The sequence below is a fragment of the Eufriesea mexicana genome, unplaced genomic scaffold, assembly GCF_001483705.2.
Source record: "Eufriesea mexicana isolate 0111107269 unplaced genomic scaffold, ASM148370v2 scaffold4304, whole genome shotgun sequence".
In the NCBI taxonomy this organism is placed as follows: domain Eukaryota; kingdom Metazoa; phylum Arthropoda; class Insecta; order Hymenoptera; family Apidae; genus Eufriesea; species Eufriesea mexicana.
Window position 1 is genome coordinate 707,296 of NW_016912293.1, and position 24,907 is coordinate 732,202.

Genomic DNA, 24,907 nt, shown 5'->3' on the forward strand with positions numbered 1-24,907 from the left:
TAACCAGGAAATTCTATGCATCAAAATTAGAAACAACGGAACAATAATTTAATATTCTCTAAACATGAATACATTACCAACCAATATTAACTAGAATGAAAAAGGAAAATACAAACAAAAATTTTATTAGTGTGTCAATTATACAAATTATATCTTAACATAGTACATTGCAGTAAAAAGTACTATTATAAAGTATCGATGTGATTAATTGGAATATTAATTACGTGGAAAAATTCTACAGAGAATTCAACGCAGAAAATTGGTAATTAGGTAATTGGAAAACAAAGAAAGAATGAGATTCTAGAAAACACTGCTTCATGATTCTAGTTTAGAACAAGTGTGTTAGATAGCGATGATGAGAATGTTGAGAATTGGCCATTTTGTTCGATATACCTATTTGGTGATTTGGAAACAGCGCTCGAATGAATTCTTAGCTATTGCCTGAGAAATGCACCGTGGTTTCTTGCAAGGAAGATTTGCCGGTGAAGGCATACCTTACGATTCAGCCGAGATAAGAGAATGAGCTTCGATCTGACGATCAAACAGCTCTGCTTCGCTGAAAGAGACTTTTCTCACATATTCTCTTCCCTTTCTTTTACTCACGTGCTTTGTACGTTGCCTTCTACTATCGACCGACACATGATCGCAATTTCGGCAACCTTTTTGTACAGAAAACGGTACCCAACGTTGAACCAGCTACTCTTACGTTCAAATTTATGACGCATTTATATAGATAGTTTATCGTAGAACACATGCTTCAAGTTACATTCTCCTTAACGAATAACAATTTTATTATAATTTCTTCGTACTCCGTCTTGTACATATCGTGTAAGATCGCTTGGGCATTGCAAGTTGTGCTTCTACATATTAGAACTGGATTAAATAGAATCACTCTCTTATATATAATAATTTTTCAAAAAGATAAAAGTGACTTCAAATTTTTCATTCAAATTTTGATTTCTAAAATATTTTTAAAATACCTGCATTGTCAATGGATAATGATTTTAGACGAAACCGTAATGAACAACTGTGCATGTTTTAGAGATTCATAAATTAAATCGAGAAAACGAGAAGTATGACTTGCAAGAGCTAACATAAGGCTGATTTTACACTCACGAAGCCAAAATCCCTAGAATCTTTGACTAATGAACAATCCACACAACACCCACGTGTCTCCAGATGTTTGACCTGTTGCTGCTTCAAAACCATACGCGACAGAAGGACAGGATGAAAGTCGAATACAGACTCGAGGAGTAAGACGAGTATCGTGTTGTCGAGTGAATGAAATCTTCCTTGTAAATCGCCAGTGTCTAGCGAGAATACGCACTGCACGTTGCACTGCTAGCCTCTGACTGTTAGCTCCCTTTGAATGTCGCATGTTGCCAAGGACGAGAGCACCGGTACACTGATGTGTTTGGTCGACGAATCGCGGAGATTGTCAGTCGACACAGTCATGAATAGAGAAGCATAGCCCTCGTGACATTCACAGAACGGCATAGCCACGATATCTCATGAGACATGAATCAGTGCATTCGATATCATGAACGCTGTTGCCATTCATACCTTTTTAAATCATCTCATCACGCCTGATCTATCGCTAAATATAGACTACGTAAGACTATTATCATAAAGTACGTTATATAATTCGTAGATTAATTCTCTATTACTTTCCAATTGAAAAAAAAAAGAAAAAGAAAAAAGAAAGACTCATCGTAGAGCTACGACGCTTCGAGATCACATTCGTGACGGGAACGACTTAGCCTATCGGGAGTCACGCCAGATGGCGCCACGAGACAACCTCGGCCGATCGACGCGCCATCTTCTCGCCGCGAACCCACGGGATAACCTTCTCGCGTGCTTATTTCTCGAGAACTCGTCAATTTTTCGATCCAATGAGCATCGCGTGGACTCGCTGAAATGGTCAAAAAGAAACGAGAAGGTCCAGAAAAGGAAAACTCGGTCGAGGCGCGATTTCATCGAGTTAAATCTCTCTTCCGGTCCCGCGAGGCCAATTCGTGTCTGAGATTCGTTTTCCTGTCCGTTTTAAATCCACGCCGGATATTGTACGTTCGAACGAGTCTCTAGTTGCGTTCATGCACGTCTAAGAAATTTTTCCAGGGCAACGATGCTATCGGGAAGATTGATCACTACGTCGCTCGGCTGAACTCGTTCGCGAGGTTACGATGTGATCTTCGAGGGTAATCATATTTTTATATGGTGTAAAACTGTTTACAGGATTTTTCGTTGGGGTGACAAACCTCCGACGGCAAGAGTAAATGTAAAAATCATAGAACAGTACAGACAGAGAAGACATCTTGCAACGATTAAACTGATATTAGCGTGTGATATCCGATGTTCGGTTTGTTATTGACTTCTTGCAGGGGTTTAATGCTTAACGAGAGCACACAAGGCCATTCGCGTTTTTGATCATTTTATACGTGATTTCGGGAATTTATTTGAATTTGAATTTTCAGCCTTTTTTTGTACTTTCGTTTTTGTAATTTTTGATGAACAAGGCTGTGGAGAGGTTATGAGATTCGACGAGACCTTGCAGAACATAAATAGCAGATGTGCCAACGGTGAAAATCGTTTTCTAAGATAATAACAGAATTTAAACAGGTTCCATCCATGGAATAGTTAATAAATATAACAATAATATTTCTGTGTTTTGAAATATTTTGAAATATCTTTATTTGAATTTCCTGTACAGTCGGTGGTGGAGAAATGGTTATATTGAAAATATTTTTCTTCTAATATTTTAGTAGAGGAACTTATCCTTTAGAACAAATTGATTTAGTCCTTTACATGGCGAATTAATGACAGATACAAATTAAATATCATGTATTATACAACTGTTAAATATATTGTGATTGAGTATTGTATTTACAATTTTCGACATAATCGAACAAATTTGTAAGTTAAAATTAACTGTCCAAATATTTATTATTTTTAAAGAAATGTTCATATACTTCCTGAACAATTTCCAAAGTCTCATTAATCACGCTAAAGGATAATATTATTATCTCGCATTTACATTATTATTATAGAGTTGATATAACAAAAACCATTGTTACATCACCCAGAGATTACCCCATATAAATTCAACCTAACCTAAATATACATTTATTACGAAACGTTAGTACTTCCGGAAGACCAGAAAATACAAAATAATTTGTATATTTTCCACGAATTACCTTTTTTGTCCTTTTCCAAATTTATCTCGGCCACTTACGCGTATCTTTGTTCACGCCTCGCTTAATTTACGACATCGCCATATCTCTTCCACCGACCGTGCGTTACAGGACGCGACAGACCCGTAGCCCCCTGGCGTGAGTAATCGTCGTTCGATAAGCGAGCGCGCGTAATTCGAAACGGCGCGATGGCGCGAAAAATTCCAGGTACGTCCGGTTTCTGTAATTTTCGAGGCACGAGGATATTAGCCACGGCGTCGTTGCCTCCGACTAAGCACGGCCTGGTAATCTATTTAATCGAGCCGGTTATTATCGCGATAACGATTTTCATCGGCACGATTGCCGGCAGCCGAGCGTTTAATTGCATGCCGATATTAAATTACTATCGGCCACGTGTCCGATCTCTATTACAACGATATTAACGCGTGGTGTTCTCCTGTAGTGAACCGGGACAAAAGAACCGGAGCAATTACAGAGTAACCCCTCCACTCGTCGTTCGCTATCTTTCCACTGTCTCTCTTTTCATCTTTTTTCTTTTCTATTCTTTTGTCTTTTTCTTTTCCTCGTTTTTTCATTTTTCTTTTTTTTTTACGATGGTTCCTCTTTTTTCTCCATTTTCGTTCGTGTACCGTGTCGCGAATACACTCGAAGCAAACGAACGATTCGATTAAAATTTCAATTATTCGCCGGACATCGCTGATAATTCAACGGCCTCTCTGCTTTGAGGAACAATGGCGCGAGATTTTGTTGGCTGCGATGAAATCTGCGCTGCGATTGGTCATTCGTTTGCTTTCTTTTTTAACCCTCTGTAACTGTGGATGACCTAGAAGGGTAGTATTGTCGACTCACGTTTTGTAATTTTTTTTTTATTCGTTTATATTGGAATATTTTGTGATGTTCCATAGTACTAGATAATATTTTACAGTGCTTCGTATATATAGGTATAATTGATTTGTCAATAGCACTGCCAATGAAAGACTTTGTAAGAATAAACGAAACCCTAGTTATAGAGGGTTAATTCTATTTGATTAATTAATTTTTATTCGAGCTTCTTTTGCTTTTATTCCTTTTTTAACGAATTATCGTACAAATCGATATATATGAACCTAAGATACGTTTCCACTACACAGGGTGTCTCGCATTTTTCTCCACGCACAATATCAAACTATCATACGACAAAATGTCTACGATTATTTTCTTAGGATATTATAACGTTAAAAAATTAGACAAACCTACAACGAAATGAAATTTTCAATTTTTGTATCGATGATAGCAAATGATTTCTCAAAATAAAAACGTATGTAAATATCTACAGTGTTTACATCGCGTCTCATATTTTTGCTATAACTTCTTGAAAGAACATTTATGAACTTTTATTACAGTTTATCTATAAAATACCTAACCAAACCCAATTAGTTGAGTTTGTTCAAAAAAATTGTGCGAAACACCCTGTATATACGGTGGTGAACGTAAGATTCTTTTTCGTTTCCGAATTCTTCTATTCATTTTATACGAAAGTGGCCAAACAGTTTATCTAAAAGTATAACCAAAGTTGTCGATGATTCACAAGGTACAGTATTGTTTGAGATAACGAATGAACGAGACCTGAAGTCTTAGACGTTCTTAGACCAGCAAGATACTCGAAGCGATACAGTCGAATATCTAGTTCACGTTTGCTCGTTAAATTCCAATTACAACGTATGCATTGAATCTATAATGCAGCTGTAACAGCTTATTCGTCGACGTCTTGCCCAGACTCGCTCCGCTTTCCAGCCTAGAAACACCATAGAACCTAACCATCTCTTATACCACGTGAGCAGTGTTCAACTTCCGGCTGATCCGCCAGATTGAACGCTCGGACATCCACGTGTTAGCTCTAACCGAAGCGCAGTCGAAATGAAAATACGTGAAAGATATATTCGCTGTCATGTATCGTTGTTCGATGGAACACATGGTAGACGATTAGCATTCCTCCCGGTGAGAATGGAAAAGCGGAAAATCCCCTCTTACTCTAGCTAAAGAATTTGAAAAAAAAGAAAAAGAAAAAAAAAGACGAAAGAAAACCTTTAATAGCCGATTCGAATTTTCTATCAATTGTGTACATGTGTTTATTACTCTTATATTGACTCAATGATGTTATTCTGTGGTGCTTTGCATGTCTCTATTGGACTCTGCATGTCGTATAGGGCATCGTAAGTACTTATTAAATGAACTCATCAACGACTACTACCGAATACACACGACACCCGCAATGACTCTTGTTTAAATAAGACCTCGAACGCGTCCCGCTGCGTTGCGACAAAGTCGAATGGGCGATTCTAGAATCGTTATATTTATCAACGTAGTCGTGTATACCGAGAGCTTCTGTTGGTTTCTCTTGAGAAAACGTGGAGAAGGTAGTCCGTAAGAACAGTCGGCGGAGAATCGGGGAAACCACCTCGGAGACGCTCTATTCCAACTGCTGCCTGTCAAGATTCTCTTTAGGCTTTCACGGTTCCCGAATTATCGCGGTTCAGATCGTCCGAGGCTTCCACGTGTAAACTGTGCTGCGTTTTGGAAAACGTTTCGCCAAGCGTTCCTGCTAATACTGTATCACAGTTAGCTCTACGATGCTGGTGCAGTGCTAGACACTTCTCCGAGACGACCAGATGGGTTGGGTTTCCACTTGGAAGCCTCGAATCGGTCTGCGTCGTCGTTGCGTCAAACGCGTAGCAAGACTCTGTCAACAGTTAGAATTCTCGAGCGACGATAGCTGATCGCGTGGATTCGAGGCGTTTTATTCTTAGTAATGAGAGTTGGTCTTGCTAGGTCGGTGATGAGAGGTCGATTTTCCGAAAACCGACTGTGCTTACTGCAGTTTCAGTTTCTAGAGTAATTCTCGTAGAGCAACTGCGATCAGAGAGTAATCGCCTACGGAGAGAAAGATGGACAGGATGCCTCGTTCTGCTTGATCGATTAGTAGTGGACGTGTGAGACTCGACGATAAGCCAAAAGGGTGTAAGGTTAGGATGTAAAGTGAGAGAGGTTTGAGGTTCTTTGAAATTGTAGCTAATTGGCATCGATAATTAGTTCGTTTGAATATTAATCTTCAATGCTTCGGAAGAGGTACAACGGAACTGGATTCGATTCAATTTGAAATTGTACGAGGAAAGCTTCTTAAAGATGTCGAAATCGAAGAACAAAAGGGAAAACCTGCTTTGGAACGTTCCTCGATCTTCGTTCCTGCTAATTAGCTGGGGACAAAGGAGTTGGACGTTTCAGAAGGGACTTGACAGCTTCTTCGATCAAATTACTAGCTCTTGTTTCGAATTAATCGACTGTGCAATTCGATATAATAAAACTGATAAGAAATTACTTTAGCGACACGTGTGTGCTCGTGATTCGTTAGAATTGGAAGCTGAGAATGGTCTTTTTGGCTCGTCGAAGAGAGGTGACACGTTGATCCCGGCAGAACGAGGATCCTTCCAATGACCTGGTAAAGTTTTAATTCCGACGAGCCAATTTTACTCGATTTTCTTTCTCCCGACCTCACTTTTACGTTTCGAATCAAAGGCTCGAGGTTGTTTGCAACAGGTTCTTTAGTTTATTTATTTCCTCTAGTAGGAACCTTTAGTCGTAGTGCCGTATTATTATTAAAATCATGCCGCCCGCCTATGTTGATTCGAGAAATTCCCTGCCTGGCCGGTCAAGAAGGCTGGCTTCCCTTTTGTTATTCCCCTGGTCCCTGTGTCAATATTGTTTGTCTGTTACGCTGTGGGTGTTCTGTTTAATCCTACCTTTCGCTGCTTCCTGTCGGCTGGAACACTGGCAGACCTCCAGAAGATGCAATAACGTAAGGAGGAATAGAGTACAGGCCAACTAAATGAGCACTCTCGTTTAAGAAGAAGCTTGGAAAAGTGTTGTGTCAATGTTCCTTTCAGATTTAATGAATCTGCAATATTACAGGGAACGCTAAAGTGACGTTTCGGTGCAGAATCGTGTTTAGAAATTTTAAGAAATAATTCGGGAGAGTATGAGAGAAAGTGAAAACGATATTCGAATAATTTTATCCACCAGTGTAAATTAGTTATTGGTCCTCGAATTTTATGGTCAAATTGCATCCTGTCAAAAATAAGTATCCAGATCGTTGAGAAAGTTAGGGTACCTACTGGACGTTGGACCCTGCTACGAATTACATTCTCACACGTGAAATATCGTTAACCGATTCGACTATAAATAACGGCTAATGAAATTTTGCCCCTAAAAGGATTAAATACCTGGCCATGGTTCTAAATTACCGAGCATTTAAGCCAGCTAAGTATAAGAACCATATCGAGTGGGATAATCCTCTCTAACTCCTTTCTTAACCGGCGTGATTCATTAATCCAAGGGCTATTCGAAATTTCGGATTTAAACTTCCCCGCGAATTTTACGTTAGGGGAACAAACTCGGTTACCAAACTGACAGTCGAAACTTCTCTCTATAAGCTGGCCTGTACTGCAAGGAAACTGAAATATCGTGACAGCCGTACGATCTTCCATGCTCGACTACAGTAGCGTGCAAAAGTCTTTGGTTTGAGGAGAACCTCGGCTAGAGATTAAATCGATCGTTATTCTATTTACCTTGTATCACTGGTTACCATTCCCTTAGTACTCCGCACATTTTGGTCACGACTTCTCGATAAAGCTTGACACGTTTTCCTTACCTGTATTTATAGAGTCTGTTGACAATTGGCACACCCTGTATACACCCTTCTAGTAATCGAGTTATCTTTGTGTACTCTATATATTGTCACAGTGGTGCCTGTTTTAACGTCTGCAAGTCTGATTTATGTTGACATTTGTCTGAGCTGATGAATTTTAAAGATTTGACAGAAGAAATTTTGGTAGGATACTGATACTCGATTCGAGTTGATGAAAAATTAGTAGTTTAATAACCAGGCATAGCAATTTGTATTGATAACTAGAGTCATCTCTACATAGGATTCTATAACTACAATTGACACTACATAGAGCTGTCATGTCGTGTAATCATTGGAAACGCTTTGGTCCTTGTTAAAAGGTGTAAAAATAAGTATAGAAATTTTTGAAAATATGCATACAGCATTGTATTTAATATATAGCTATAACTCCAATTGACACTACATAGAGCTGTCACGTCGTGTAATCATTGGAAACGCTTTGATTCTTCGCTAAAAAATACAAAAATATGTATAGAAATTCTGGAAAATATGCAGACAGCATTGTATTTAATACTCGTCCATTTAATAAGTAATGATTCACAGCAAAACACTGTGAACTTTGCTCCAAGAATTAACAAAGACAGTAATAGACGCTAAAGCGGGCACGGATCAGGACACTTATGCGGGCAGTACTGTATACCCTCAGTTTTATAATTGAACTTTCACGAACCCGAGACTATTTCATTCGAATAAAGAGAAATCTGGAAAATGAAGAAAAAATGAAGTATTATTTGAAAAGACACCAGTGATTAATTGGCATGAAATTTGAGGTGGTAGAAAAAGGGGTGAATCGATACAAAATATAAAAGTTTAATTGCGAATATTTATTAATTTCCAACGTATTGATAAAAACTTTCCTAAATAAGTAAAATTATATAAAGATTTAAGCTTATACTTATTTGACATAGATTAATATCATACCTGCTTAATATAGTATCACAATCACCGATTTGATATCATCGAAAGTTTATTATTAATATCTCAAAAACCTAACAAATACTCGAAGCTGTAATAAAATTTCATAACTATATTTTCAGATATCAATAACAAACTTTCGATGGTATACATTGAATCGATTATATAGCCTTGTTATATTATATAAAGCAGGTATACTGATCTATGTAAAATAAGCGTAAGTTTAAATCTCTGTATAGGAAAGTTTTTATTGAAATCTTGAAAATTGATAAATATTTTCCAAAATTGTATATTTTCAGTCTATCCACCCCACACGCCATCCCTTAAATTTCACCCCGATCCACCAACGTCTCTCATTATCATGAGAACGTACTTAGTCCACAAACTCTTTTCTTTTTTTTTTTTACGTGGAGGAAATCTTCAAAAGACACCCGACCCCCCTAGGGGAGGAGGTGGGGTTATGTGGGATTTTAACCCACTAAAACCCCCACGATGGCCACCCTACCGCGAAAGTGGAGCGCCCTGGTCAGCCCACAAACTTGTCGTCACAGAGCAACCTAACGATCGGAAACTTTTTCACGCTACTGTACCTGCCACCATCTCCCAATGTACCTTCCATTTCCCTTTCCTCGGACTTAATTAATCCGATCGATGGACATCGAGAAACGAGGAAAGAACGCGGAATCGGTATTCCCGGGCAGCCAATCAGCGGCTCGTTAATTAGCTCCGGCGATGCACGGTTCCCTTCGTCCGCAATCAAACGGCCACGCACGGACAAAGAGACACAGGGATGAAATACCGGCGCGGCGATACCGAAAACGGCGTGTCGGCGTCGCGACGACGACGCCCCGAGCAACTCTCGCGACGCTCGTTTCCGTTCACCTGCTCGCAGGCGGATCGACGATCAATTAGCGGAACTTTGATCCACGCCGAAAGGGGTAGATCACCCGTCCAGGGTTGGATTAACGTTCCAGCGGCACGACGAGTAGCGTGCACCCTCACGCACGCTCACGCTGAGACCGGGTTCGTTTGATCCGCCACGCTGAAAGACGCGTCGCTGAAGGTAAACGCCGCCTTCCTGGATCGTGCCGGCTGATTTACGCGCGACAGGTCGTAACTCTTCCGTTGAAAGCGGGAAAAATCGGGTTCCGGAGGGGACGATCGAGACGCGTATCGTCCTGGTAATGATTTAGACCAAGGAAATGGAATTCGTAGAGGAGAATGAAGGAAAGAGGTTTGTAACGTTCATCCCGGGGTATATTTTATGTTAATGGGGAGATTAAAAGTTAGCGAGTGGACTATAGTACATACGTGGCAAAATAAAGATACACCCGCTGATTTTTGGAGTTTCAGGTACTTTGAAGGGGGTATATCATGTAGGGGTTTAGGGGAGGAAATTATGACTGTGCGATCTTGAGTCGAATTTAAATTTGCACGGGGAAATTGATAATATAGTGTAGCCATTGCATAATACTGTTGACGAAATATTGGGAAAGTAAAATATTTTCTTGAATATCTCGGAAATTGGGAATTTTTTATTTATTTGTCTTCTATATATAAGATTCGAATTCTGACTCGAACTGGAATACGAAAATATGTAAGGAATCATCCTCGGACATTTTAAAACGGTGCTAATTATCTATAAAGAGAAAATTGAAAATCATTATCATAAAACATTGTTAAACAATTTTTTTATGTATCAGTATTTTCATTTTTCACGTAATGATATAAAAATTTGAAAAAATTTGCGAAAAAGGTATAATTTGTAGAAAATCTTCTACGTTATTAAAAAATGGGTATTTTATATGGTATTTGTACCTGAAATTTATGTACATTGGAGTACCTTCGAGAAATACCGAAAATTATATGGCGTACTAGTATTTTGTCGTGTACTGTAGTCCAATGAATGACATAGTTGAGTTCATGGGTTTGGGAATGGAATGGATTTGGGAATAATAATTGGCATTGTTGAGAAGGACATGACTCTGTGATACAATATCGGAAACCGTAGATTGGAAATGTCGATCGAGATTTTGATTTGCACGTTGAACTTGTACAGAAAATTAATTAAGAATTTCGTTCGGTTAATTTTTGAACGAATTTGAATTTTTGAATTTGAAATATTGAATTTGAAATTAAATTTACTCCCTGTAATTTCACTTACAATTAGATATATTACGTTCGTGCGTATCTATACTCTTTAATCCTTATTTAGGCATGTTTAACCGGTATATTATATTCTCCTATCATCCAATAATTTATTTATAGCAATTGCCAATACTTTTCTCCCATCACAATATAAATCTCGTCAGCACGTTATTTATTTTTCTTTCCTTCTTTTATTTCGCATCCCCGGTAGACAAAAGACAAAGGAAACCTTGTTACAGAGCTTTCAATTTTTCATTTTTCATTTCCATTTAATCGCAACGGTGGATCGATATTTCTACGAAAATTGAATATTCCGTGCTATCATATTTTATGAAAAATTTGCTATCCATACCGCCGAGATCTAATAAAAATAATATCTCGAATAATAATCTCGAATAATATCTCGAACAATCTTGGACGATATTGAAAGAAATAATTGGAACGACATATATAATCCGTTAGTGAAACATTTAGAACGTAGTCTGGGTATAGTGATTTCTCGAAACAAGATATGATCCTCTCTGAGAAGCATTAATACCATAATATGATCCTTGGAGGAAAATACGAGTTCATGGTAAAAGAATCGCAATCATATAAAGATAGTCCTTTATCATATTATTCGACATTTTCCTTTGCCGTGTTTCCTTCGTCCATTTTCAACGAAACGGAAAACACGATCCTTCTCAATTGTGCGAGGTGCACCATGTATATCAGGGAAAATTAAATCAGCTCTTTTCCAGCGTTCCTCCTGGCTTGAATAAGGGAAGAGATATGACCTGATCCGATCGCGTGAATCATTCTACGTTGCGTTTATTAATTTTGATACCGGATCTGTTCAATAAATCCGGCCGAAATTGTGTCTTCGAAACACTGCCTCGTATCTCGTGATGTTTCATCGTCAGTGATTTTAACCAATTTTATTACTTCCGCAGACATACCTTTAATTCTCCGAAATTTCCCAATTTTCACTCCATTATACGATTTCCATTTATTTATTTATTTTTTCCCGGACAATGCTATAGTATTTGGGCACACGGGGACGAAGGGGTGTGATGTATCACTGGAGAGGTTATAAATAAGGGAATTAAACGAGAAAGGTCATGGGAGCCGTAAATGTTCTATTTTGGAAATGCAGGTATAATTATGCGTGAATGGAGAAACTATTTTTAACTCGCAGACGTTATATCGGTGTACCAATCTTCGCTGTGGTAGTAGATAAACGTCATCGAGTGTAACAGCAAAAAGTTTAGAGTGTATATAGGGTGACTCGTGTTAATTTAGCGAAATATCTCGCAAAGCTTTAAAGAAAAATTGTTTCAAATGATTACTATTAATTTCTGATTTTTCGTATATTTTTAAGGTCATTCGAAGGTCAACTTTTCTTAAATGGGACTACAATCTTTGTTAGAGATATTTGCTTTTTAGGAGTTTAATTTTCTTTTCGAGATATTTTACTGTCTAAGTATAAATGAGACACCTTGTACATCTTCAACATCATTATACTGTGTAATGGTGTAATATATATTATAAGTTCAACAGTATTTTATTTTCCCCTGAATTTTTGAAACACGATATTTGCTACTTCCATGACCTTCCCTATCAAATTTCTTTATTCGTACATTTTCTAATGACGTATTCTTCTCCCTGACCACGTGATCCTCGATACCATAGCAAATGCTCATCCCAATTTCAGCTATATATATTTTTTAAACGAGACTTCTGCAGCTCCCACGACTTTCCTTATCGAATTTCCCCGTTTAAAAGCTCTCCAATTATGTACTACCCCTACTCCACCTGCCCAGGTTCCCGAATATCACATAGTACAGCCATTTCTTTTTTCTTTCTCCCAATTTAAAGGGGTACGCGTGTTATTAATCGTTCCACGACAGCTCGGAGCTTTCCTTTTTCGCGTTTCTCGATCTCCCTGCCCACGTTCCCAGCGAATAATTTTACTTGTCATTTTCCACAGAGCGAAGTATGCGAAGTTAATTACAAACCGTTTCGCTTTGTAAACGATCGGGAACGGTGTAATTCGAAGCTCGGGAGGTAGAGTGGAAACGGGAGCCAAGCTTTTGACTTAGCCCCGAACAAAAGGATTGCGTTAACGAGAGGAATTCTTTTACTATTTAGTCGCGGGACGATGGTCGTTTCCTTTAATACGACGTTTAATCAGGGAAATCTCATTAATACTCGACGAATCAGGACTTCCGAGCGCGCTGATAAGACGAGTGGTCGAATTCGACGGAATTAACGCGGAACTACGGCCGGATTGGGAATCTCGAAAATGGTGAACTTCGCAAATTTCGCGCGACCCAGCATCGAGATCTCCCCTTGTATTCTTTGATTCTGTCAATCCGCGTTTATTAACCATTTTCATTTCTCTCTGACATTTTCTCCTTTTTCTTTTTTTTTTCTTTTTTTTCTCTCTCTCTTTCTTCTTTGTTAACGATCCCACGTAGAACGCGCAGGTACCACGCGTTCGATATCGATAGACAGAAATCTCTTCTCTGAATCCAGGAGAAAAAGGACGGACCGGTGTACAAGTTCTACGAGACCATTCGCGATTTCGGCGAGGAGATCATGAGCACCATCAGCCACCTTCGCGACGTCACGCTCTTCGCGCCCAGCAACGCAGCCCTCGAGGAACCGGGCGTTCAGAAGATCTTGCAGGACAAGCAACGCGTCAAAGAAATCTTGAATCTGCATTACGTGAAGGAACGACTGCCACTCGACAAGATCAAGAACAAGACTGTCAGCAAGGTGAGTGACTTTGTTTTGTCAAGCTTTTAAAAGGGCTCTGCGAATGGATTGGTATATATCGGGTGTCCTGTAACTTGTGGTACCATCTAGATACGCGATTTTCTTATAAATATCGAATAATAATTATATTCTTAACACTAAACCTATCATTTTATAATTAAAAATTTCGCATTCAACATTATTGCTTTGGTTACTTGTTTTCCTAGTATCCTTTTACTATAGGTATAAGCAATTTTTCAATATCTCCTCGTGTTCTATTTTTGTAAAATTTAACTTATTTTATTTTTTCGTTTACCGATCATAATAGATTTAGTATTGAGATAACGTTAATGTAATGAAATAACAATTGTCACAACGTCATTCATTATGTACATTTATAGACGAAAATTATGCAACAAAATAATTATTTGCTAATTTTCGTGTATTTCTTAATTTGTGACATGCGCGTGTAGAAATTTAAATTAGGATGAAGAGATAATTTTATCTGGGCTGTCAAATATTCAAACTCAATTTTTTTGAAAACAATGGTTAATTTGAAAAAATTTTATTCCTGATTTTGCATTTATTTTTTCGCGTCAAATTAAATACATTCAAAATATATCACTAGTTACGAGACACTATATATATACCTAAGTATAGTAGAAGTTTCGAATCGCTTCAAATGTTCACTAATTTTGCGTTATCTCAGGAATATTAATAAAAATTAATATAGAAATTAGTTATTTATTTTTTGTTTTTACAAATCTAATTTTTCTTTTACCTAGTTTCGATAATAATCGTGTCAATTTTCGTATCGAATAGAATATTTGGAAATTGAAAGTGCCATCGACGGTACTTCATAGATTTTAACAGCTCAGGAGATCTCAATTGTCCTAATGGTCCTTATAGTTCTTAAGTATTCGAGTCCTTAAGTGTTACTGCTGCTAAAAGCTGGAACAAATTTAAAAGAGGAATCACCTTCGTGATATTAGAACATCAAGAACTTTTGAGCATTCTTAAAAGATGCATTAGGTTGAAAGAAATGTTAAAATGCGTTAAAACTACTATACCATTATATAGTTAAAGATAAATATTTAGATAAAGATTTGTAGATAAATAAAATCGATGAACTTCCAAAAGGAAATGATGAAAATGAAATGACTAATTATTTTTAAAAAATGTCGATATATAAATAAATTCCGAGATTTCTATAGATTTCGAAGCAATTGTAATTTTTTGAAAATTTGTAATATATAAAAATAATAATCAGAAGCGAGTCGAAACTTTCTTAAATTATTATTCTTCGCGATGTTACGCTATTTGCATAATTAATATGTCATACGAAAGAATATCGAAGATCCATTACTTACTAATTTTTCCATGCTAATTTGGACGGTTTTGGTGCAAAGATTTCGTTGCTTTTGTAAACGAAATAACATTGTCATTGTCGCTCTGAAACCAATTATCCACACACACGTGTAAGAAATTGCAAATTGATTAACTCGATGTTTCTCTGTTTTCTGTTTTCGTTCGAAGAAATCCTCGATCGGGAAGCCGATACACATTGGGGTAATTACACATTTATAAATCTTTTCAGTGTTTCTGTTCGATTGTTCGTGAACTTTCTCTGCATCCTTCTTTCTCTTCGCATTCGCCTTGATTTACTTCTCAGCGTTGATCCCATTGTCGATTCTCGTTTCACGAAATATCGTCGTGGACTCTGCGTGAACGTTGATCAAAATGCGGGAATGTTTTTTTCTATTTTCATTTAAATTACGAACATTTTATTCTGCGGCACGCAAGCGTGGTTACGCTCTACTAAATTTTCATTTTCGTACGCTTACTTTTCCGCTGGCGCTACTCGCTTGAAGTAATTCCTTTTTCGAACTGAATTGACTGCTCGAGATCTTTAAAACACGGATTTCGATGAAATATTTTACAATTTACGATTATTTCATTTTCTATTTCTTTTTGTAACAATTTTATTAATAAAAATATATATATTTCTTATTTTTATTACACATAGTACGATTTTGTGTTATGTTTAATCTTGTATTTTATATTAGATTTTTTGGAAATTTAAATTATGTTCTTTGGATTTAAAAAGTAGGCTGTAAGTGGTCAATTCATTTTGAATATGGAATTAACAATGATCAATGTTGATTTCGCTGTATTCGTAAGATTCTTGGATCTCGTAATATTTTTGTATTAGAATAAAGAACGCGTAGAACTTTTTTGGTAGATATTGAATGATTAGAAAGTTAGTATATAATTTCTTTCAACGTGTCAGCGCTTTGTGTTTAGAGGAATATAAAGTGTATATGTATATCTCTGATTTTAATTCACGCCGATTATGTATAGATATATTGGTGTTATTTATCAGGACACGTAATATTTTTATCTATGAAAATTCACATTTGTTTCTAGGTATTAATACATTATAATAAATTTACAACATTTTTTTATACGTCTTGATACCAATTATCGTCTCAAGATATTATCAAGATTTGTTCATCACTATTCATTACAAATACCACACTATTGTAATCAAGAAATTAAATAAGAATATCAACAAAATAGAGAAATTAGATTCGAAAGAGCAACGAAATCATTGGACGAAAGGAGAAGTGGTTAAAAATATCATAACTATCACGCAATTAATATAAACTTCTATTCTATATTTTTTAATTATATAGATTGCTGGTTTCTCCATTTTTTTAAATATTTTATATTTACGATTGATTAGATAATACAAAGATTAAAACGGAAAGGTAACAGAAAAATCGAAATATCAATTTGCAAGCAAATTTGCAAATATTAATTTTCATAATTATGATTCGCAGTTAATAATAATATTTTCGAAAATCGTGTATTAAATCGTCCCGACTTCCTTGCATTATTATCGGTCGCATAGTAAATTCGATACTCGAATTATCTTCGCGAATGCTGGAGATTTGAGAAAATATAACGAGACTCCTCGTTGTTCCTCCGAAAAGTCTTTTCATGCTGATCGAGTAATAACGAACATCCGGGAAACGAACAGGTGTTCTTGGTCGACTTCGCGGAAACTTCGAGGAGGCCGAACTAGCCTTCGTTGTTATGACGTTAGGGTTCTCCTGTCAAACTTTTACCTTCCAATCCACTTACAATTAATCCGGACAGGCTGCGAGTCTTCTTATCGGATTCCTCCACGAAAGTTCGTTTTCATCTAATGCCATTTCTCGAAACTTTTCCCTGCTTCTATATAGCGTGCAATCAACGCGCTCGCTATAATCGTTACAAAAGCGCTTTCATGCGATAAATTTCCGTGATACATATGTGCATATCAAAATATCTTTATTTCCACTGTATTTTTAACTAAAAACAGGTTCTTAGAGAAATTCATAATTTTTGAAAACTGAGAGTGTTAGGACAATTTCGATTATGGATTCGTGCTCAAGAAACTTTACACTTTATAAGAATCACCTAATGAATATTACAGATTGTCATATGTCATATATCAAATTTGTTGGACAGTGTTAGTAGCGTAAGAAAAAATTGTAATTAAACTCTTAAGTAAGTGTTTAAATTATAATATTGCAATGATTTGGATAAAACATAGATATTATTGATATTTATTATATTTAGCCATGATAAATTTAATTTTAAAGTAGATATTAATTCGAGTTAAATTAAATAAAAGAATAAAATGTATTTTAAATACGTAAGTATTAATATCGATTAAATGCTGTGATACTAAAATCTAAAAGAATTATTTAAATTGAGGAAGTATGATTAATTGATTTTACAAATCATAGAAAATACGAGATACCGTATTAATGGGGCCTAACGATGGGGACCAAAATGGCGGACATCTCATCATTGATATATTAATATTTACCAGTGATATTATTTGTCATTTATATAATTCGTGCCATAATTCGTTCGGCATATATTATACGTATTATTCGAAGGGATAATACGTTTCAGAAATTATTGATTCGGTGTTTTCGTAGCTACCGTTACAAGTAGAATAAGCGAAGAATTGAGCGGACGCGGTTTACCCAGACGCGCGATTATGAACTAACTTTTCCAAGACTATGGGAATGAGAAGTTCCGAAGTAAACAAGTTTCAAAGTTCCAACTCATTTTTGACTGTAATATGCTCGCGAAATAATTTTAGTATAATTTATTATTCGAATTGCACAACAGCTTTATCTCTAAAGAACTCACAGAGACTCTCTATACACTCTTCTTAATCCCGAGTAGTGATTCAAGATTCTCAATAATTCTCATCTTATCCGAGCCATAAGGAATTATCAGCGAATTTAAATCCGCAGATAAATCCCTCTTAAAACATTCAATTCGCAGCACGTTCGTATCTCTGAATGATTAAAGTTGATATCAATTTTCTTTCTTTCCCGAGTTATTTAATTAAATCCTCGAGTATAATCCCGAAGCAGCCGTTGTTCAACGAAATACTAATAAACTTACATATCCGGATGCTTTGTGAATTTATCGATAAACGTATTCCCGGTTCGCGCTAAACATACTCTACCTGTAAAAATTGTTTAATTATCTCTCGGAAAAGCTCGGACAAAGGGAAAAAGCGACGCATATATCAGACACGCTCTCTTGAAAAGCTGCTACTAGTTCCCTGTGTAATTAAAAGATTTTTTATTCTGCTTGATCGAATTCACGATTTTCCTCGAACACGCGAAAAAATATGTTTTATGACGCAGAGAGGAAGAAAAGGGAAAGGGGGAAACGAAAATCGTTTAATTGAAACGATACATCGTCGAGGGTCCTGCGTGAAAGAATAATTCCCGCGTAAATTCATACCTTCGATTCCTCTCCCTTTGAATAAATTCCACCAACTTTATTCCTTTCATCGAGCTTCGTGCGCGAATTTACTGTTTGTTTACACGTTTGTTTACGCGTGTGTTTGCACGCCGAATTTATAGGCGATACAGAAACGCTTTGCAAATCCGGAGTGAAAAATCGTGCCTCTGCCGGTATAATAAACGACTCGAAATGGTTAAAAACCATGGAAAATACGATTCGAATTGTAATTCGTTTCGTTGAAGGATTCGTAAGTGAAATCGCGGGGCTCCCTTCTTCTCGCCGCCATGATGATTATCGCAACTACTAGCGCCGCGGTGGAACGTTCGAACTATTCTTGCGTATGTAACTTCTCGATGAAATTTTCTGCCATTACGAATAAAATATTATTATTCGAAATATCATAGTTTATTTATTAATTATTCTTCATTCTTAACATCAACGATTATTTATTTCAAATATGATTTTTATTATATCTCAAATATCGCTGGGTTGTAAATGAGGTTATGTTCAATTTTTATTCGTATTATATTTACGTCTTACGCAATGGAGATTGTTAATAACTTTAATACATTAAATATTACATATCAGTATTATTTCTTTTGTTAATATCGTTACACATGATTGATATTTTTGACTCGAGAGTATTATAATATGTTTTACGTAATACCACTTAAAAATCAAAGTGCAAAATCCTTTCTCCAAGAATGATATTCCGTTAGAAGAATCAAAATTGATTCTGAATATTCCAAAAGTGAAATATATCGTTGTATTAATTGGACATTGATATAGAAATATTTGAAGTTTATCGTGCGAGGTTATATTCGTGGAGTAACCGATAGCAGAACAAGCGTGAAATTTTAACGCAACGCGGAAATCTCGTTACTCTCGATTAGAACGATTTACTCATTGTTTACAATAATTAATATGCGTATCGTAGGCGGTAAACGAAGGCTGGCAAAGTCAATATTGGAAGGGACAGTTGGCGCGGCGCGTTGCTAATAAATATCGCGCGCATTACCGGTCGATGTTGTTTAATAACCGGCAATTAGTGACTCGATATTAGTACGCCTGTTTTGGCTTTTATCATAATCCATTCGTAAATTAATTCACGTTCCCGCCGAGACCTCCATTTTGCGCGACGCTTCTTATCCGCTTCTGCTAACTGATAGATTAATCTTTCGCTCGATTTAGGTCATCCCATCATTAATGTTTTTTCATTTAATCATTACATATTCTGTAATACTATGGTGTATGATTTTATCGATTTATTTTAAGCCACGACGCAAGAACTATTTCCAAAATTTGATACGATATTCACTTCCTTATTTCATAGTTAAACGTGATGTATTCGTACAAATTTGAGGTATTTCATTGATAATGAATAATAATTAATTGGTATATTTTTTTATATTTAATTTTGTGATAATTTTCTAACCATTTTTCATCTAATAATTCTTAATTCTTTTTCATTAAAGAATAGGAAAATAAAAATATTTTATTTCCCCCAATGTTTTCCAATATAATCTCGATTTAATTTCTTCCTACTCAATTTGTTATAAAAAAAAGTATTATACTTCCATATTTTTATATTTAGTTTATACATTTATATTTTCATTCTTGAAATATTGCCTTTTAAAATTCTGTAGACAAACTTTGCTTATTAACATAATTTTCTTAAAAATATAAGACGTATCTATATCCATTTTCTCTTTTTCTAATAAATACGTAAATAAATTAACGGATAAATTACAATTCTTTGTAAAGTGTAGCATATTTTTAAGAAGCACAGAGCTAATGACAATATTAAATTAAAAAGTATACTTATCGCGTGATTAAAGATGGTTCATGAGGACTTCTAGGCGATTCTAATTATCTGGAACGAATTTACGTATAATACGATATTCTGCGCAATTGTCGTCAATCGTGCATCGGTCATTCGATTATTCGCAGTACGAAAATCAAGCCTTTATACGCGACAGTAGAATGTTAATTTATGAACGGACCGAGGATATAATTAAAGGCAACGTTCCGTATCAGCATACCGGCTGATTGAGGCATGGATATTCAAGTGTAATTAGCTATATCGGTGATTTCGCGTAATTGCGACCACAGATCAAAATCGACAGTCGCTAGTCAGAAAGCTAGAGATATCGAGACTTACGGAACGTGTAACTCAGAATACTGCTTTGACCACCGTGTATTCGTTCGTTCTGTTCGGTCGACAAAATAATGTTGATTAATTTACGAGAATTCGAGAATAGCAGACTATTATACCATCTCGTTAAATTTGACTCCATTGTCAATTGTTTCAGAGCATATTGGGGTATAATAATTAATTTTGTTTCACTTTATATTGTCAGTCGGAAATTTGGGATCACTATTGAAACCGATATTAAATTCCATATTAATTTAAAATAAATACCAATTTCCTCTATGTCAACAAACTTTTTACTCAAGAATTTTCCAGTACAAGTTTTAGAAAAATTGTGCCTCTTGTTTAAGTCTGGAGACTAAATAATTTCCTTGTATTTTTCGTCAAATTTCTCATCACGTTACTTTCACGTGTACAAACGACTGGTTCGCAAAGAAAAGAAAAAAGAAAAACTGTCAAATTGGTTACAATAAAGATGGCCAAATACCAGACGGGGATGAACAAGCCTATAAAGCAGCTCACGACGCAGCCCACGTTGTTTCGTCTTTTAATCGCTTCCCTGGATGGTCAACCAAAATGTTCCCGGTTTTTATTCACGTGGGTCGACCGATTTGCATTAAACGGCGCTGCTTTCGCGCCAATTTATCGCGCGGATATGTTTTATGCCGCTCTTCTGCTTTATGACGCGCAACCCCCGCTCCAGATGAGGCGATAAAACAACCCGCGGAAGAGGAACACTGAAGTTCCGTAACGCGACACGTTCGAGATAAAACGGCTTCTTTTTTCCCCGTCGCGAGACCACGTGCACGTTGTCGCAATTAATTTATTCGACGTCGTTCCGCGGAACGCAATTCCGCTGTTGAATCGTCGTTCGTTTGGAAGCGATAAACGGCGCCCGTGGCGCCATCTGCTTGGCCCGCGTAATGGCGAAATAGGAGATTCTTCTGTGTCTCATTTCAGCGTTATTTCGTCGGATACTCAGTTTGCCCTTGCGGCTTCGTAACGGTAATTGTGCTTCAATTTATACTCGCAATGGCAAGAATCTGAGGAATTGAAAAGATTGTTCATCCCAGGTGAAGTTACTCCGTTAGGTGATGCTACACCATTTACATATTCTTTTGCGACGAAACATAAGGGAGATCGTGTTGTTTAAATCAAATGATGTAAACCGTGCTTTGGAAACATTTTTATATGTTAAAATTCTTCTTGTACGTATCACAGATCCTCCAAAAGGGAAATCTGACAAGAGAAAAAACATTTTCTTCCTACTTATTGCCATAAATCATCTAAGGGAATACCGTTTTCTCCTCGGTAGATCAATAACATCCATGTCGTTTGTCGTCTTTTTACTTAGCTAATTGCCAATTAAAAACTGCTTCTGCCCAAGAACAGGTTGTATTTGAAAGGAAAAAAATGAGAAATTGGATTACACGCTGTTCAAGACAGAATACCTGTTCTACGTACGATAACTACCTACTCTCGCATCTTTCGAAAATAATTCTTCGAGTTATCATTACCATATATATTTCAACTTCGGACACACTTCCAAATGATCGTCTAATCCTTTCTCAATAGTCGTTCGCAAAAACGTTCGGCCTCGGAAGCCAATAACCGGACCACTCCTGTTTCATCAGAAGACGGTCATCCTAACAAACATTTATTTGACATTCAAACGAAATAAACACACGGACGTAAATGAAACATTCCCGATTCGGTCCATTTCCTTTGACGTAGAATAGACGTTGAGGGATTTAAGGAAAAAAGCGGCAAGAAAGGAAATGTAAGAGCTTAAGGGTACGCGTTTGCTCCTTGAGCGGACGTGTCAAGCATTCCGACCGGAGCTTCTAATTGCTGAACTGCGATTAAAAGGCGTGTTACGTTCGCTTCGAGGGGGGTCTTAACTCGATTAAAAGAAGCTTAAGCGCTAAATATCGGGTCGGGTGAGGAAGAAAGGAGGCGGAATCGAATGAAACGTGGAATGAAGAACGCGAAAAGTGCATAGATCCTTGGGAGTAGAAAGCAAAGGCGAACGAGCGAGGCTACCGTGGAAAGAGGCTTATAGGAAAATTCCTTGCCAGAGAGGGGCGTGGATTTTCATGGAATTTATTCGATCTGCTCTTTGATGCCGCTAGTCTCGACAGTAGATGCATCTATATACGGGATGCAGCAGCAACTGAAGATCGGAAAAGTAACCGGAAGTGGCGCGAAGTGCAAGTCAGAAAATTCATGAGAAGGGGATCAACCGGAAAAGGAATCACTACCCTTAAGCTCCTTCTCTCTCTCTCTCTCTCTCTTTCTCTCTCGCTTTTCATCCCTCTACTCTCCTCGCGACTTTCTGTGCTCCCCTTTCTTCGTTGCTTCTGCTCTCATTAAACTTTCCGCGAAAATGCCAGCGCTTCAATGAGGAAACAAATTTTCAACTTTAAACGGTATCGCTGGCCTGAAAACGCGAATTAAGGCGACAAATACTGCCCTCGTGATATTTTTTGCCGATAATTCTTCGTGTCTCGAGCTATATTCAGCTTCTATCGGATAAAAATTGTTTCCGCGGTGGCGGGAAATTTAAATCGAATTACGCATATATATAGTTTCCAGAAGCTTCTGACGTTTTCAGAATTATTCATACCATAATTCCCTTTAATTATACTTCTTTATGACGATCATAGATCTGTTAGATCGTACAATATTATACAATTTTGTATTTTAAATATAATTTACGAGGAAATGTTTATTAAAATTTTCAGAATCATATATTGTTTCGAATAATTAATTTCTTTGAAGGAAAAAGGAGGCATAAATCCAGTTATTTGTATCTCTCGTGTCTTATTTCTAATTTTCATTCGCTGCTGAGTAACTTAACCAAATTTTAATAAATTTATAACGCGCAATATCGTGAAACAGCTCGCTCCATAAGTTCACATTCGGGAGTGAATTAAAATAGGGAGGAAATATCATAGCACACAAATCTCACCCTGAAACTGTATTACCCCCTTGTACGCCTGCATACTAATAAATGCGCACGTAATGAAGAAGACTTATCGCTAACTGTCTAACAACGTCTCATCCAATTCTCTTCTTTCTGCCCTGTGAGAAAGTTGCAAGTAGGAGAGCGCACATAACTTTTAACTCGACCCTCATCTTCCACCGTAACTTCCAGTTAGATATGTATACGAGTTCTTGTTTGCACGAGGTGCTGACTTTCAACCGTTCTTCGAATAAAATCGCGCCGCGACTCTCTCGTTAATTATAAATTATTTACCAAGTTACGAGTTTGTCACTTTATTTCAAAATCCACGAGCTCGTCGCGATATTCATAACTAGTAAATCAATTTCTAAGTTTCTTTTGTCGTTATACAAGATACAAAAATATCCTTTGCTAAATCGTTAAAAATATTTTCTCACTTGAAATAAAATAAAATTCTCATTTTTCTTTATTTTTTCCCTAATATTATTAAATATAGATACTATTAAGTTAATTGTAACTATAACGAATTAAATTATAATACAATATTTCGAACTGAAATTTTATTCATTTCTTGAAATAAAGGGAAAATATTTCTTCTAATACTAAGTCAATAGAATTTTCTGTGCAGTCTTGTATGTTCCAGTGTAATTTCATTTTAATTAATAATTTAAAAATTAAACGCGGTTTTAATAAAACAGACTCATATATTAATGCATTAGTAAAAGGTAATATTTAATCGAGTTAATAACGACATCGGTTATTTTTGCACGTTACACGAGCAGCGAGTTATTCGAAGAAGCTGGTTACCTATTTTCTCTTCTGTACATATATTATATCGATGTTTCGATGTGCTCGAGAAAGTGGAGTGGATTTCCGAGATTTTCTTCAAGATTCATGGGTCTTCCACAGGTACCCACGGCAGCGGACAGGAAGAAGCTGTACTTCAACGTGGTCCAGGAACCGAGCGGAAAGCAGATAGTGACTGTTGAAGGTGGTGGCGTGAACGCGACAGTAGTCACCGCGAATATTGCTGCTACTAATGGACTTATCCACATCATCGATAGAGTCCTTGGTGTTCCTTACACCACTGTGCTGGAGAAGCTTAAAACCGACCCCATGCTCAAGTGAGTTGATATTTCCCTGATTATGTTTTAATAATTTAGTTCTGATTGAATCGATTATTTTTTGGAAAGATGAATTATCATTTGAGAAATACCAATTTAATAATTATTTTTAATATTAAATAATATAAT

General features: G+C 36.6%; 1 protein-coding gene across 1 annotated transcript in view; it reads left to right on the forward strand.

The window, feature by feature from the left end:
- Positions 1–24,907, forward strand: part of Fas1 (fasciclin 1 Fas1 domain-containing) — a 588,690-nt gene that overhangs the window by 547,631 nt on the left and 16,152 nt on the right. The window contains exons 9-11 of the mRNA XM_017905693.1: positions 5,378–5,383; positions 13,492–13,734; positions 24,564–24,778. Of these exons, the coding sequence (XP_017761182.1) occupies positions 5,378–5,383; positions 13,492–13,734; positions 24,564–24,778 (464 nt within the window). The remainder of the gene's footprint in view (positions 1–5,377; positions 5,384–13,491; positions 13,735–24,563; positions 24,779–24,907) is intronic.